The sequence below is a fragment of the Guillardia theta genome, assembly GCF_000315625.1.
Source record: "Guillardia theta CCMP2712 unplaced genomic scaffold GUITHscaffold_16, whole genome shotgun sequence".
In the NCBI taxonomy this organism is placed as follows: domain Eukaryota; class Cryptophyceae; order Pyrenomonadales; family Geminigeraceae; genus Guillardia; species Guillardia theta.
In genome coordinates this window covers 987,401-1,003,651 of record NW_005434658.1, presented here as the reverse complement: position 1 = coordinate 1,003,651, position 16,251 = coordinate 987,401, and the positions used below count along the sequence as shown (strand labels likewise).

The following is a 16,251-nucleotide window of genomic DNA, read 5'->3' as shown; positions in this document are numbered from 1 at the left end:
TAAGGAACCTGCCAGGAAATAAGGAACCTGCCAGGAAATAAGGACCCTCTAAACCCTAAACCCTAAAAAACACTAAACCCTAAACCCTAAAAAACACTAAACACTCAACACTAAACACTCAACACTAAACACTAAACACTAAACACTAAACACTAAACCCTGAACTCTAAGTCCTTGCTTGGCCTCATTTGTGGGCTTTCTCAATTTGATCCTGGTCTAAAGAGGCGCGCGAGCACTGGGAGTACACGGCCTACAATGCTAACCCTGCTTCTGAGGTCTCTTCCTTCTTTCTACTAGCTTCTGCAATCTTCTCTTGGCTTCCTCAGTCAGCCTCGGTCGGGAGAGTTGCCTCTCCTCCCCTCGGCCTTCGGCCGCTTGAACTACTCTTCCTCTGTTCAGCTTCCTCAGCCTCAGTCAGAAGAGTTGCCTCTCCTCACCTTGGCCTTCGGTTGCCTCCCGGAGTCCTACCTTTTCTCCTTACTTTGCTTACCTTGCTGGCTCGTCGGTTGCTCTTCGACTTCGCCGTGTTGTCTTGCTTCATGCTCAGCGCAGCTCAAGCTCGGTACGGGCTCGCCCCGTCTCCTTCCTCGCCCTCGCCTTGCTCTTCTTCCATGTCTTCCTCTTCTTCATCATCTTCCCTCATCTCCACTCGGTCCTTCTTGTCCACCTTCAGCGAGCAGGCCAGCACATGCATCTCTGCGAATTTACTCAGTGCTAAACCCTAAACCCTATACCCCCCCCTAAATCCTCAAGTATCGCTCTCGCATGGGTCTTGCCGTCCTCCTCGCATGAGCTTTGCGCTACTGCTCTTTGTCCTGATCTGCCGTCGCTTGCGTGGTTGGAGGAGTGGTTTTCGCTGCCTTCATCGTTTCTTAGTAGGGTTTGTCGGCTTGACCCTCCCCCTCCTTTGTTTGCTCCGGTTTGCCTTTCTTTTTCAGTCAATAAAGAAAATACAACAGCTTCGACCTCCTCTTTAGAAAGTTGTTTGAACTATACCAAGCACTTGCTCGCAGCTTCCTGCGGTCCCCTTGCGCTCTCCCTACGCGCCGCGGATGTGCATGCGTCGGGAAGGGGCCCGGTCCTCCCATATCAACCATGTGCATTCAGATTCTTCCTGACACCTTCCTGCAAAGTTTTGTCCTTTTCTCTTTCAGCTGTCTAAAACTCGCTTGGAAACAACTTTGTTTTGAGGAAAGTACATTGTAAAGGTTGAGATTAAGCCACAGGAATTGCATCTAAGTCTTTCGTTTCTTGGTCATCTTTTTAGCTGCTTTTTGTGCAGCTTGTTGAGCTTTCTTAGCCCTCATCCGTTTCTTCCCACCCTTGACGATCCCTCCCTTGGGCTTCGGGGCTTTGAACCTGTGAAACAATCATGAGACAAAAGTCTTATAGTTGTGCGAGTTTGTTACTGTGGAACTGTTCTAGCTTTCTTGCTCGATTTCCCCTTGTCAATCTCGTCCAATTGCTTCCCTTTCTCAAGCAATCGTCTCTTAGCTCCGGAAAACTTTCCTGAGTCCTCTGCACATCCATGAGTCAACGTTTGAAGATTTCATATTGCATGAGGAACCTTTCGAAGTTTCTGTCTGTGCTGGTCGCTTGGCAGCCCTCACCACTCGCAGAGCTCGTCCCTCAAATCTACGTGACAGAGCAGATCAGAATCTAATTGCCTTCGTGAAGACTGACTTTGCTTCATGCTTTTTCAATGCCAGCTGCACTTCCTCTGCGTTTGTGAAGGTGACGTATCCGAAGCCCTTCCCTTCCCAGCATTTGATTCAGGAAAGAATCCATTATGAGAATGGCTCGCACCAAGCGAAGTCTTCTTGTCTCTTATGATTCGTACGTTTGTCACTTCCCCGCAATTTGAGAAGAATTTTTGTAAAGATTCTTCCTCTGTGCAAACTTTAGATTGAATACATGTTTGTGGAATCGCTTGCCTGCGTTGAACGGCAAGTTGCCGACAAAAACACTCAAGCGAACGTTGTAGTTCTTTGAGATGTTGGCATGGTCAACCTGAAGGCCTTGTGAACCCAACACTCAAGTTGAATGACATACCTTGATCCTGTGACCCTCCATGAGAGACCCATTCTTCGATAGCGCTTTCGCGACAGACCCCTTTTCCTGAGGTACAATCAGTCATTCTTATTGCAGCTGCTTTTTGAAATACCTTAAAGCGAACATACGCGTTGCAGGTTTCTCTTTCTGAATTGACCATGCCCAAGGCAATAGAAGTCTTTTTCGGCAATTTCTAACCACGAAAGTGAGCATCGGACTAGCTTCGTTCTCAAGTTCACCGGATTACTGATGGGAATACTCCTCATTCTTACTGACTCGATGAACCCGAATTCTTGGAAAAACTTCTTGATCGATTTCCTCGTAGATGCAAGAGGCACTCCTCCCACAAACAGCGTCCGCTCCAACGCTTCTTCCTCATTGCCGTCTGACTCCCTTGAGTCAGCGTCGACTCCTGTCTCCTGTTCCTCTTCTTCTTCATCTTCCTGACTCTCCTTTGCTTCGATCTTTTTGTCTAGTTTAGATGACGCCTTGGCGGCGGTTTTTGTTTTGGTTCTTTTGTCTTTTTGTGCGTCAGGTTCAAGAACCGCCTTTCTCTTGGTTCGTTCAGTTTGGCGAGGTGAATTGTGCTGTCTTTCAACCTAAAACAAGCTCAACGAGCTATGATGGAGGCATGATATGGTACATCCAAATTGCTCGCGTGTTTTCCATAAGAGCCAAAGAAGTCGTCTATGGCAGGAAGCTTGTTGCTGTCTTCTTTGTTTATTCCCACATCAAGTTGGAGTACCATTCTTGTTCCTGCAACGTTGTAAGCTGCGTCAAGCACAAGAACAAATAGTGTCTACTCCTTCTCCTTTGAATTTCTATCTTGTTCGTCCATCTGAAGCTATGGCCAATGTTCTGTTCCTCATCCTCATGCTCTGTCCAGATATTTCCTCCTACTCCTCTCCTGTGAAAGTTTTAAGCATTTACAAGCCATCTTCACGTGCACTTCAAAAATTCGCTGAGGCAGAGCCGGAGAGTCGGATTCTTGACTAAAACCTTTACTCTACATCCAGTCAAGCCGTCACAACTAGCAGTTCCTGCACCCCCACCCCCTCTCATCCTATATTCACCCCCTCCCACCCCTAGTTGCTTAAAAACCAGGTGGGGTGGTTTTTAAATTCCCATGACAACCACCCCTGTATCCCCCTACCCATCCCAGCAGCATGCTCTCGTCATTTCGCGATGGCTTCCACTGGGACGAACGGTAATGCGCCCTTGATCTTGGTACCGGATGTACATTCCCAGCAATTATGCCGTCGTCATACCAATTTTCGTCTATTGTGATTGCTGATTCTTACACTCGCTACTTTTCTCATGCTACACTCCCTGTTTCGATAGCGAAAGGGGCACACTTCCTTTCGGGAGTTGATGACATGGTTCTTGTTCATCTACTCCAATCATATCTTATCACGTAATCACGAGCATTGTTACAAGAGTTAGCCTTCACCAATTTCTTTTCTTCCCACTCTAATTCTCAACTGCAGTGCGTTGCTCAGTAACTGGAAGTATCCCGTAGTATCTGGAATAAGCTATGTCATTTTGTTGTTTGCAGTGCAGGTAAACTTCATGATTGTTGCCTCAAGACAAGCTGATCACCTGGTCATAGTACATCATGAGGGACAAAAAGCCTATGAAGCTAAAATGGCCTTATGCTCTCCATAATGGAGCGCTTTCGTTATTCTCGCTCGCCATCTTGATTGGCCAGGGCTATGAAACATTTCTACACTGGCAGGTAAGTCCCCTTGTGCAACAGGCTCGCTTAACAAGAGGATGTCAAGAAAACAAGCATGTTCGAGGTTTTCTGTTGGCAAGCGGAAGGGCCGCCCAATGGACGACTGTTTTTCTGGTTGCCCTTCTTCTAATTATACGACTGCAACACTGAGTTATGATTGCAGGAGCTACCTCTTTTATCTTAGCAAATACTATGAGCTGTTGGACACAATATTTCTCGTGCTGAAAAAGGTGATGAAAAAAAACACTCTGCTGCCGCTGACGTTTGAAAAGAAACCTTTGGATTTTCTTCATTGCTATCATCATGCAATTGTGCCGTTTTCCGCCTGGTTGGGGTTCCAGGGATGGTACATGCCTATAATGTGATTCGATCGTTCATATGTTTGTCTTGCTCTGACAAGGCATTCTTTAAGAACTGGATGCTTATTCAACAGCGCTGTGCATGTGGTGATGTATTTCTACTACATGATGGCTACGCTAGGGAAAACGGTGTGGTGGAAGGTAAACTTCGTGTTATTCAATCACGAATAATGCTTCACGTAGAAATATCTCACTGTCTTTCAAATTATTCAATTTTGCTCTGGAGGATTTTTTACGCTGTCATTCTATTATTTTTATTTTCAAGATATCGCAGGTCTTGAGATTGATTGAAACATAGCTCTATCTGATTTTTTTTTCAGTTGTTGAAGATGGGGTTTCTTATTCCCTCCGATTTCGCAAGGTAGATTTGAAAAACAGAGGAGGCGCTTTAACACTTTCAAAGGGTTGCAAAGCAGAGATATTTCCCGTGATATTTGTCGCTATGGTGAATGTCTCATTCCTGGTCTTGTTCTGTCAGGTGCCTTTGTAAGATCCTGTTTGAAAAGATGATTCACTTTTGATTTTGGACAGTTCTACACACGCACATACAGAAACAATGGGTTTAAAGTCAAAAACAGTTGAAATTCAACTCTGTTCCCCTTGGCGGAGTGCCTCATCATATTTCGATGGCAGAGCTGAGCTTCTGGGGCGATGGCCGTTTTTTATGCTCTGCTTTGTTCGAGTCGGCGTATTTTGCCTGCCGTTCGTTTGGAGTCAGGGATTTGTCGTCAAAGTGCTCAAGAATTACAAGGTTCGGGCGGGTGATCAATTTCGCAGACTGCAACGCAAAATGTAACGGTCATCGTCCCGGGGACAGAATGAGGCTGCCGCAGTGCCGTCCGATCGGGAAACTCAATAGGATCGTGCTGTTTGCTGAGCCTTCGCTCACAGTGAGTTAAATTTTCCGATGCCTCGTTCCGAAGTTCCGCACTGCGGCGCCGCCGACACTGCCGTCGGAGCTTCGGAAAGGTTCACAATCGGAGGTGAACTACCCGAAGCTTGTCGAGCGTCAGGCTGTCACGATTCCAAAGCTCAGAGCGACGCTGGCTCGGAGTCTCTAAGAATCAAAGTTCATTGATCCGACACTGAATAACGGGCAGTGAACGTACTCAATTCTATCCAGACCCCCACAGAGCACCTCCGGGCCCCGCTCCAGCCCGGGGAGTGGCAGTAGTGAGTAGTGGCACCACACGGCGCCCGGCCGGGGCCGGTAGACTCCGGGCGGGCCGCGCTTCTGTACGTACGCCGGTACCCATGATCGATGCCATGATGCCATCGGCACAACGGCATGACTCACCGCAGTGACCGTTCAAGTTGCCACCGCCCGGCCCGGTGCCAGGGCGAGCGGACGATAACGGAGGGAGTAACGGTTCTTCGGAAACTCCCGCCACTCGGCGACATGCTTGCCATGCCACTGGATTTGAGGGGATGATGGGGAAGAAAGCAGTGGGGGAGGAGAGCAGCAAGTAGGTAGAAGCGAAGGAGGAAACGATAAATGGCACGACAAGAGTGACAAGAGCTTGTATTGGAGGCAAGGAGGAGAAATTCAGAACGAGGAAATCTGGATAGCTTGAATGAATTGAGAAATGATAGCGAAGCGACGGTTAGGATTATGAATCGTCGCAGAGACAGTTTGGACTAGGATCCACCAAAACAAGAATGAGGAAAATGCTTTGTGTTACTTCCATCTCATCGTTTGTTTTTCACAGATCTTGAACGAACGATTTTTCTGTTTGGATTGTGATGTTGAATTACCAATCCTCAACTCACCTTCTCCCGACGCTCGACAGGTTGAAGTTGAGTTTTCTGACGGCAAGCTCAGAAGTATATGGTTATGGAGGAGGTGAAGTGCTTCGAGAAGAGGGCTATAGAACATGGCGCTTTTCAGGGATGCAAGGGGAGCTGTTTCTGAAGCTGAGCAACAGGAGCAAGATCGGTATGATCAAGTTAGTCAATGCAGGATCCCAACTTGTGCAGATTTTTGGCGGGAAGGAAGACGAAGAAGCTTGGGAGCCGTTGACGTCAAGGATGACATTGAGGACAGCAGAGGAGGTTCGAGCAGGAAAGGCTCAGGGAAGGCATCGAACCATCTCGGTGACTTCGACTCCTCCGTTGCTGCCAAAAGCTCTTTTGCAAGAATGGAGCAGACTGAAAATCCTTTGCTCCTGTCATGATGATGCGTTCAATCACTTGAAGATGCATGAAAGTCAAGGTCGTAAGCTCTGGTCTTACATGGGCATTGCTTGCTTCGAGGCGTTTTCTGACGAACAAGCATTGAACAATGGTCATGATATGAGTTGTCAACCAACGGAGCTGCAAAGAGATAACACTTCACAGCATACTTCAGTTGCTGATAAACATCACAGTCAGATGGTTGGAGAAAAGTCGTTACTACAGCCCGGGAAAGGGAGAGAAACTGAGACACGAGCAGAACCACTATCAGATAGCAACACACAGAGATCTTTGTCTTGTCAGATGCACAAGAGGCCCGAAAACTCTATCCCTTCATCTCAACAAGCTTCTAGAGAAAAGTTTGCGAAGCTCATATCAATTGCCAAGATGAAGAATCTCGAAAAGCTCAAAATCATGAACTCGAATTTGCACGCCAAAAATTTGATACCAAACAAATTCCATCGAAGTGAATCCACAGCAAAGAATGATGTTAATTCTGATAGCTGCAAGATCGATCTACTCCAAGCCTCACATTCTAACGGGTCAAGTGCTCCTGATACTAAATCAGAAAACGAGGAAAAAGAGAAAAAGAAACGAAAAGTATCGGAAAGAAAAATGCCACCAACAAGCAAGCCAGGAGCTGTCACAGGCAAAAGGAAGACTACAACTAGAAGTTACCCACAAGCCGCGGCATGTAAGAGCGATCAAAGCGAGAGACGGGTAAATGAATCAGCATGTGTTGTTGTTGAGAGTCAACGATGCGGAACTCTTGATCAGCAGGAGATTCTATCACCTGACGACCATGAGCAGCTGCAGCGGAAACTTTGTTGGCGGATTCATCAGTTCATGAATTCATTTCAAGTGAAAAGGGATCAACTTACTTTGAGAATGGTCATGGACGGGGTGAGCATACATTTCGGGAGTAATTGGTCGAAAATTGTGAAGGAGCACAAGAATCTTATCAGAAGCGAAGTAATGCGACTATTCGAGGTATCCCAGACACACCGGACAGACAGTACAAACGAGACAATCGAGATAGTCAGCTCAGATGACGAGCAAGACTCATCCCTCCCTTCCGCCGAGATCACAAGTAGGAGAGATGGGAAAGCAGGAGCAGAAATCGAACCTATCATTCTCATCGACGAGAATGAGGATAGCGAAGATCCGTTGGGTGGTGCTTCCTTTTTCATGACTATAGATTGAAGGGTTGGTGTGGAATGACCCTTGATAAGATTTATCAATTACTGCCGAAGACTGTCTGGTACACATCGTCATATGTAGAAGCGAAGGAGACATGCATGTTCTCTTTGATCTGCTCATCCAGCTCCTCCTACCATTAACAGTCACGTCGCTCACAGCAATTCTTTGTCATGTACCCAGTCACGTTTGTTGTCGATGGGAATGATAACTTGTTCCACTCCTGCACGCTGCATAGACGTTAGGATGACTTTCTACTCTGCTCTACTTCACCTGTGCAGCAAGCACTTTCTCCTTGATGCCTCCAACAGGGAGGACTCTACAGCATTCATCAGATTTCAAGCTTGTCCTTCTCATCATCTACTTACTTGCCCGTCAGCGTTACCTCCCCCGTCATCGCCAGTTTCTTGAGGTCCAGACGTCAAAGCATCGCTTAGTCACTGATTAACCTCACCTTCTCAATCTTCTTGTTCATCGCCAAGGAAAGTAAGGCAGTTACCATGGTAATGCCAGCCTGATCTTAAGCATGAGGAATCGGAGCAAGAAAGTAAAGAATTACTTACCGACGGCCCATCCTTCGGCACAGCGCCTTCTGGTATGTGAAGGTGGACAATGTTCTTCTCCAAAAAATTATTTTCAGGGGAAGCTCTTGATAGAAACCTTGTGCATGTCAGTGCGAAAAAGATAAGACGGTCGTTGAATCATACTTTCTTGCGACTGAGTATGAGATTTCTGCACTTTCTTTCATGACCTCGCCCATTTTGCCGGTCATCTGAAGATTTCCTTTTTCAGCTGTTGATACCTGTAACAGACAGGCCATCACATCCTGACGAGAAGGACAAAACGGTCAGCTGCAAGCAAATCTGCTCCAAACCTGCAGGCATTCAATGAACAGAGTTGATCCCCCCAGCGAGGTCCATGCAAGACCCATGACAACTCCCTGCATGAAGAAAATTCAGTTTGAACACAAAATCGATTTTGAAAATATTCAAGACAGTGTCGAATGAGCAAACAAAGGAAATATCTCAATTCCAAACGAACCTCTGGAGTTGTTTCAAAGATCTTGTCTTTGGGGAAGAGTGGTGCGCCTATGAACGACTCCAAATTCTCACATGTGACCTCCACCTGCATTCGAATCATGACTTCAAGAAAAGTGACTACGAGTAACAAAAACCTTATCGCACTCCTTCGTGGCGATTTTGTACGATATTTTACGGAGCAACTTTTCGATTTGCTTCTGAAGGTTTCTTACGCCTAGCAAAAAATCTCATCGTAGATTCTTGGTTTGAGCAGTGAATCTTACCTGGCTCTCTGCAGTATTTGTTTATCAATGCGACCATCGCGTCTGGCTGAATTTGACTGCAACGATGTATCATCCCCATATGCAAATGTCGAGAGAATGAAACCTATTTTCAGCTGTAAGACCCATTTCCTCTCGTCCCTTAGGAAGCAGATGATTCATGGCGATAGCAATTTTGTCTTGAATAGCATAACCAGAGACCTGAACATCGAGCTCGTTATTGCCTCTCATGTGCTTCCGTGTCCACACCTGAATGATCTCCATTCGATCCTTGAGAGGATCAGGGACTGTGCTCAGATCATTTGACGTGCTAGGCAGCGATCATCACACGCAGATTGAATCCAAGACAGATGTCATCACCAGATGAAAAAACACTTGGATAAATCGATTGATATGTCCTGGGGCAAGGTTACACCATACAACAAATTTCCGGTCTCTCATGTCAAATGCTTTCGTACCATGTAATGATCCAAAAACTCAGAGTTTTGAGAAGGGTCTAGAACCTGCGTTGAGCTCAACATTCAACTTGTCTTGAGAGTCTTTCACTCACCTCTAAAAGTGCGGAGGCAGGATCACCTTGATAACCTCTACCAAGCTTATCGATCTCATCCAGCATGATCACTGGATTATTGCTGGCAACGTCTGTTAATAGAAATCGCAACTTCCAAGAAAAGCATCCACCTCCCCGCTGATTTTAGCGCCTGAACCAACTTCCCTGGCATTGCTGAAGAGAGAAATCAAATCCTCATACACCTTCACTTAAATCTACCTCCCACGTAGGTTCGTCTGTGCCCCTTGATCTCTGACACGTCGGAAAGTCCTCCAACACTTCTTCAAGTCAGAACAATTACCCAAGTAATTGCAACTGAGCACCTGAATCTGAAGAACTTGCGATTGAGAGCAGATGCAATCGCTTTGCCAATCGAAGTTTTACCGACGCCAGGAGGACCATTAAAGCACAAACTGTATCGCTACATGAGAATTCTTTGTTTACAATGCAGGAATCGTAATTCACATTTTTCCAGAGATTGTCCCCTTTAGCATACCAACAGCAATCGACTCCAAGATTCTCTCTTTGACATCCTACACGAACATTTTGTTACAACAAAAATGCTAACAGAGAAAGTATTTACCTTCATGCCATGATGATCTTTATCAAGAATCTCTTTTGCTCGTTGTACATCCAACGAATCCTGAATTTCACTAAATTAATAGCTTCAGATTTCCTCCCAATTACAACACCTCTGTCGACACCCCCCATGGTATTGAGATGAGCCAATCAAGATAAGACCGCGTCATATTATATTCCTACCAGTTTGAATATGATCAATCGTTGACTCGTGCAAACAAATTTACCGATGAAGCTGCCTCGAGCATGCTCAATTTCTTCATTTGGTCTTGGATCACTTTCTCTGCAGCCTCAGGAGGATTGATCTGGTTCAAAGGAATCATTAAAAAGATTCTCAAAAAATGAATCAGAAAGCTTTGGATACCTCTGCAAGTTTCTGGCTGATCTTTTGGATAAGCTCTTCCTGATCCACAATCAGTACGAAACTTGAGCAGCAGAGAACTACCACACCTTCTCATCAACCTCAAGACCCAATTCCTTCTTGATTATCTTGAGCTGGAAACGAAAATAGTAAACTCTATGTCACACACTAAGGCACTAAGAAACCTGTTCTGCAAGGTAGTGCTTTCTCTGACTTTTGGAGATTTTCTCTTCCATTTGCTTGTGGATAGTCTTTTGTACTTCTGCCTGGAAACCAACGTCTTCATGGAAGCTCTTGAAATCGAAGTGGCTACTTCACCTGTTCCAACTCAACTTTGAGCAGATTCAAGGTTTTGGTAAGACGGTCTTGTATATCCAAACATTCCAGAATTTCCTGATCATTCAAATATTTGTTGGTTATGACAAAAGAAAAGTGGAGTTACCTGCAATGAGCTTCTGTCTGCAGTAGTCATGCTTGCAGTTATATCCGCCAAGTGCGAGGGATTTTGTATGGTCACCTGCAACAAAAATGTCTTAGATGAGAAACAGAAGAGCCCGGCAAGTACCTGAGTAAGAATAGCCTGGAGTTGTTCTTTGAAGAAATGCTCTAGTTTCACAATACTTTTCACCGTCGCCATGATTTCAAGCATGTACGCTTTGATGATCTTATCATTTGGATCAAACAGTTTGTCTTGCAAGCGCTCAATTGAAACAGTCAGGAACGGTTCTCGTTTCACTGTGCCAGTGATCAGTACTCGCCCAGTCCCAGCAACCAGCAACTGTATTCCCATAGGATGGACAGCCTGGACATGCAGGACCTGAGCAAGACAACCAATTTCATGTATTTCGTCTGCACTGCTTATTGTTCTATCTTCTCGATCATAGTTGTCCTTGGTCAGGAACAAACCAACGTAGAAGTTGTTGCCGTGGATGTTTCTAAGCTTGAGGAGAGTCTCACTGAAATCAGAGTTGGTCAAGGCAATCGGTGTAGCGATCCCGGGAAAGATTGGTCTACGGAATACGGGGATGGCAACCACCTCCTTTGGGATCTGGTTCGGATCCTGACGCACCAGCTCTGTTCCAGTGGAGCCGGAACTGCTGGGATTTCTTTGAATCATCACTTCCGATACCTCCGGAACAACGTTCAGGTTCATTTCCGAGCTGCCTGTTGTATTTTCATACTCCTCGTCTGTTGATTTCTGTTCGTCAGCAAGTTTGGGTGAAGAACGTTTCTTTGGTAAAAGAAGCACGTTCCCAACATGAAACGATCTAACAGAAGAATTGAGAACGAATGGTCTTGATACGTTGCCAATTGTAGCAGAGCTGACGATGGAGCGAGGCAGAGGTAATCTGATGCCTCTGCTAGTGTCGAGCTTGATGCAATTCAAAGATCTGCTTGTCAAGGACCTGATAGGAGCGATCCGCCCCAAACAAAAAGAAGCATATGTGCCCAGATTTTGTAGCCTAGACATGGGCCAGTGTCAAGGACGAAGGAATGGATAGGTTTATCCAGTCCAAAGTTGAGAGGAGGAGCAGGAGCAGGAGCAGGAGCAGGAGCAGGAGCAAGAGCAGCAGGAGCAGGAGGAGGAGGAGCAGCAGGAGCAGGAAACTATTGCAGGAGCAGGAACAGGAGGAACGAGAAGGATCTCAGTCCCTCTCACCCGGTACAGAGAATTCCAGAACCTTTCTCCTGATCTTTTACTTAACTTTGAGTAAAGTCTGAGATGTCATCCGATCCTTGAGCCACCCTGTCCCACCCGGCGTTGGGCATAGTGACTGAGGCCGGCCGGGCTGCCGGGCCCACCGTGACTCAGTGACTCGGCCCGGCCCGGACCCGGCGGGCCCCGGCGGGCCCGGGGCCGTGGCTCCAAACCGTACGGTCACGGTCCGAGTCGGACTCCGGGAGCCGCGCCGGGAGTCCGACCCGCCGTGTCAACGGTCACGCCGCCACAGGGGCAACTTGCGGCCGGGCCGGGCCGTGTGCCGCCACTGGGCTGAAACAATTGAACTTAGCAAATCATCATTGAAACGCCACGGCGGTAGTCCCCGGGGAGGCGGGATAGTCTTTCTATAAATCATCATGCGGCATTACCGTAATGTACCGTACCGTACTTTGTACGGTCCCGGTCAGTCGGATGGCCCCCGGGCCCGGCGGCACTGCCTGGCCGCTGTTGAAGCCTTGAAGGGCCGATCACACCGGGCTGATCCGACTCTTCTCAGTGTGTACGGTCAGTGATCCGAGCCGGCCTACCGTTACGGTCACATCCTTAACCCACATCCGATCACATGATCCGGGCGGCTCACTGATGGCAGCCCGGCCTGGCCCTCGGGCCGGGGCCGCCCTGCCGGGGCCGCCGCCGCCGGACGGTCCGCCGGTCCGCCAGAGGCTCGGAGAAAAGGCTCACAACTTGAAGGTTTTAAAACTCCTTGGCGCCACCAAAAAAAAAAAAAAAGATAACTGGAACCCCGGCATGGTTTGACAGAGACAAAGACGGAGACAGAGACGGAGACAGAGAGATACAGAAAGAGGGAGAGAGAGAAGTGAATGAAATGAGAGCGTTGTCCATGTAGATAAGAGAAGCTCTTCACCAATTACTAACTTACTCTTTGCAGCTTGAAGCTTTCTATTCACCTATGAATCAAGATTCAGAGCAACCTTCAGAAGATCATATCGCTGGGTATTGTGAGCTTCTAAACATATTCTGCCTGATATGTATCCTTTGGAAAGATATTCCAACCATGAACACGATCATGAACAGACCATAGAAGATCCAAAAACACGCAAACTTCCAGGAACATGCAGTAGTGTGTTTTTGGTTCTTGTAGCAGCCCTTGAGAGTGTGCTCACCAGTGGAGTTGTGTTCGGATGGGCCCCGGTCAGCTCTCTCCTGCTCTTCCACCTCGTTGTGACCCATGCAAGCAGCTTCAAATTATGCTGCAGGAGGAGGGAGTCTACGCTTACAAGTGCCAAACTAAGTTTCCCTGTGAGGAGCAGGCTGTCCAGCTGCAAATGATGTACACGCTCGCGACCAGCGCCTTTTGCTTCTGCGTCTGGCCAACGGGACTGGTGAGAGGCGATTTTCAGCTTGTCATGTTGACATGGCTTCTCAGGTTCTCGACTCTCTCGGTCCTCGAATCTGCTGCATGATGGGAGCGCTGTTGTTTGGCGCAGGCTGCTTCATCTTCGCCATCTCGACTTCTGCCATGGACTTGTTCATGCTCGGGTACATTCTTATGGCTGTTGGCGGGTTGCCCATTGTGCTGTCCATGATGCATCTCGCAAACTTACTTCCCGCCTATTCGGGGACCATCATCACGATCCTCAACGTGATGATTGACGTCTCGTCTCTCAACCTCAAGGTCATGAAGCTTGTCACCGACCACACGCCCTTCACCAGGAAGGACGCTTTCTCTATGTACGTTGCTGCTCCTGCAGCTATCCTCATCACTGCTCCCTGTTTGTGGCCGCGAGATCGGTATGAGGAGCGAGGTGCGACAAATGCGTCTCAAGTTGCTGCACCGTCGTTGAAGACATCTTCGTTCTGGAAGCAAGTGCGAAGCGCCGAGTTCCTCATGTGCGCTTTCTTCACTGCTTTCCACCTGCTGCATATCAACTTGTACATCGGGACTGTCGACGATCAGCTGCGCATGATGTGGTTCACAAACAGTTCGAGTCCCTTTGACGAGAACCTTCGAACCCTCCACCTGTCAGGCTACGCCAAGGCATTGCACTATGAAGAGAGTCTACAACCGTCGCAGAATGTCGTTCAGTCCCTCTGCAGCTTGTTCGCTTGGATCCTTCCACTCGGGGGGCTGGTGATGACTCTTCCTGTCGGCTACACGTTGGATAACTTCCCTCTGTGGGTCGGCATCGCTCTTCTCTCTGCTGCAGCTATCTTGCATAGCGTGTGCACCCTCATAGCGAGGACAGAGATCCAGATCGTAGGCTTCCTCCTCTTCGCGTACTACCGAGCCGCTCTCTTCGGCACAATGGCGACAACTGTCGCCTTTACCTTTGGGTATGACAACTTCGGCAAGCTGTGGGGGACCCTCTACGCAATCTCCGGCCTCTTCAATTTCTCCATTGAGCCGCTAGCCGTCCTTGCACAAAAGCAGGAAACATTCTATTGGATCAACTTGTGCATCGCAGTTGTCAGCGGGATTCTCTTCCTTACCTACCCCCCATGGCTTCGATGGAAGTCGAAGGACAAATCTCAAGTGGAAGAACCTCTTCTCGTCCCGGACTTCACACTCGATGTGAATCAGTGAGGGCAGAAAACAAACTTTAAATCGCAATGGCGGAATCAAGATTTCAAGTCGACTACGAGCACCGTGACGTCATCGATATAATGCCTCCGCTCAGTTGCTTTCATTTGACTGAGCTCTGCCAGCTGCCACAAGTGAGACAGTCAAGAAGAACGAAAGGAGAGCGAGAGGAGAAGGCGAGGAGAAGGCGAGCAGAAATACCATCACATATCTCCGAGTCATCATCTCCTGAATCACCGCCTTCGCCACGGCAACAGCGAGATTGGTCTCCACAGGCTGGGAATGATCTTTCTTTGAGTCCCTATGTTTGCATGTCAGCGAGTGGGTCAAGACGTTTAAGGAGCACCCGCTGCTCTTGTACGCGTTCATGACTTCGAGGGCGACATCGTTGTCATCGAGAATGTCCCAGACTCCATCGGAGGCGATAATGAGGAACGAGTCGCTGCTTCCTCTAACGGTTTCCCTCACCTGGGGTTTGCTTGTTATATAGGGCATGTTGTCTTTCATGCTGTCAGGGCAAAGTTTTGGGTCCTTCAAGAAACCATCGCCAAGAGCTCGCGTGACCATGAGGGTTCCCGCGACTCTCTTCTTGCAGTCAAGTGTAGGGTCTGCTTTCTGAGCCAGCTCGTCGTCTTTGTGCAGCCTGATCGCATAAAAGTCGCCTGATCGTTTACAAACTTTCTCACACTCCCGAGCACAACTTGTGTTCTGATCAGATGTGATACGAATCGCCTTCAGGACTCCATTCTCAGCACGGCGAACAACCACAGCACTGAAGAAAGCATGTCACGACTTGTTCTCGGAGATAACAGCTCTCACCGGCTGTCTCCCACATTCGCTGACCATATACTCCCTCCACTCACGTGGCATAGCAGACTAGAGCTCTTCAGCGACAAGCTGCAAGAGATTCAAGCAAGTTACCCGCAGGACCCACAGAAGGGGTTTTGAGCGCCATAGTTTGACATGTAGGTATCGTCCAGCCGCGCGAAGAGAGTCTTGAGGTTCTTCTTCATCTCCTGCTTCTCAGTCTCCTTCTCTTTCGGCTTCTTGGTGCTTGAAAAAACATCTCCTCTATCGAATCCAAGTCGTCACCAGACCCGTTCCGAGGACAAATCCTGCAGCCTGTTGTCAGACTCGAGGGTTGTCGGCGGATCGTACTTCTCTCACTTGTCAAACTCTGAGATGACGTGTCTTGCCATCCAGCGGCTACATTCAGGGCCACCATGGCCATCAAACACAGCGAAGACGTTCTCTTCCCCGATGGCGTAGCTGTCCTCATTGACAGCATTGGAACCAACAGAGCAAGCATGGACTGTACATTCACGACACTTGCGAATCTCAGAGGACCCGAAGGCATGCAAATATTCATCCCAACAAGTAATGCTGCTGCTGCTGGTGGTGGTCACGTCCTCTGCTTTCGTCTCGTTGGTATCGACCTCGTCCTGCTCTTCGGTCCTTGGCTTCTTGCGCAAGAGTTCCTCTTGAATGTCCTCAGCTGGAGGGACGTACCCTTTCCTCACCCTCACTTCCTTCCTCAAGCTCCCGTCTGCTCGTTGAGATGCCTTGCAACTTGTTGCGTCCGATCCTCCTCCCTGCTCTGCTTGTCCTCCTGGACCTGCTTTGATGCTGATTCTGACATGACCTGCTCAACAATGTTTCACATTTCCTTCTCTGTCCTCCC

At 48.0% G+C, this 16,251-nt stretch overlaps 5 protein-coding genes across 5 annotated transcripts; 2 read left to right on the top strand and 3 right to left on the bottom strand.

Moving 5' to 3' along the window:
* Nucleotides 1-1,235: 1,235 nt before the first annotated feature.
* Nucleotides 1,236-2,800, bottom strand: GUITHDRAFT_104476 (hypothetical protein; the record flags this gene model as incomplete). The annotated part of the gene is made up of 9 exons (XM_005837005.1): nt 1,236-1,359; nt 1,410-1,518; nt 1,568-1,635; nt 1,684-1,751; nt 1,915-2,010; nt 2,053-2,118; nt 2,165-2,245; nt 2,292-2,651; nt 2,696-2,800. The coding sequence occupies 9 exons, from the start codon at nt 2,798-2,800 to the stop codon at nt 1,236-1,238; spliced, it is 1,077 nt and encodes a 358-aa protein (XP_005837062.1).
* Nucleotides 2,801-3,212: 412 nt separating this feature from the next.
* On the top strand, nt 3,213-4,437 carry GUITHDRAFT_67434 (hypothetical protein; the record flags this gene model as incomplete). Its single annotated transcript, XM_005837004.1, has 8 exons — nt 3,213-3,259; nt 3,540-3,612; nt 3,662-3,787; nt 3,834-3,901; nt 3,951-4,017; nt 4,060-4,148; nt 4,200-4,287; nt 4,330-4,437. Coding segments are annotated over 8 exons (666 nt in total), but the record flags the coding sequence as incomplete, so codon positions are not given.
* Nucleotides 4,438-7,555: 3,118 nt separating this feature from the next.
* Nucleotides 7,556-10,205, bottom strand: GUITHDRAFT_85597 (hypothetical protein; the record flags this gene model as incomplete). Its single annotated transcript, XM_005837003.1, has 23 exons — nt 10,172-10,205; nt 10,058-10,123; nt 9,949-10,008; nt 9,831-9,898; nt 9,689-9,778; nt 9,585-9,643; nt 9,497-9,539; nt 9,366-9,447; nt 9,274-9,318; nt 9,176-9,213; nt 9,065-9,125; nt 8,922-9,016; nt 8,819-8,874; nt 8,690-8,769; nt 8,557-8,640; nt 8,390-8,455; nt 8,223-8,317; nt 8,079-8,175; nt 7,970-8,029; nt 7,884-7,921; nt 7,789-7,834; nt 7,695-7,745; nt 7,556-7,648 (listed from the first exon to the last, which is right to left on the bottom strand). Exons 1-23 carry the CDS (start codon nt 10,190-10,192, stop codon nt 7,556-7,558), a joined length of 1,494 nt encoding a protein of 497 aa, XP_005837060.1. The 5' UTR covers nt 10,193-10,205.
* Nucleotides 10,206-13,015: 2,810 nt separating this feature from the next.
* Nucleotides 13,016-14,573, top strand: GUITHDRAFT_104474 (hypothetical protein; the record flags this gene model as incomplete). Its single annotated transcript, XM_005837002.1, has 3 exons — nt 13,016-13,180; nt 13,228-13,371; nt 13,416-14,573. The coding sequence occupies 3 exons, from the start codon at nt 13,016-13,018 to the stop codon at nt 14,571-14,573; spliced, it is 1,467 nt and encodes a 488-aa protein (XP_005837059.1).
* A 35-nt stretch (nt 14,574-14,608) lies between these two features.
* On the bottom strand, nt 14,609-16,209 carry GUITHDRAFT_104473 (hypothetical protein; the record flags this gene model as incomplete). The annotated part of the gene is made up of 8 exons (XM_005837001.1): nt 14,609-14,695; nt 14,772-14,871; nt 14,917-15,342; nt 15,390-15,446; nt 15,492-15,623; nt 15,668-15,685; nt 15,738-16,132; nt 16,186-16,209. The coding sequence occupies 8 exons, from the start codon at nt 16,207-16,209 to the stop codon at nt 14,609-14,611; spliced, it is 1,239 nt and encodes a 412-aa protein (XP_005837058.1).
* Between the last annotated feature and the right edge of the window lie 42 nt (nt 16,210-16,251).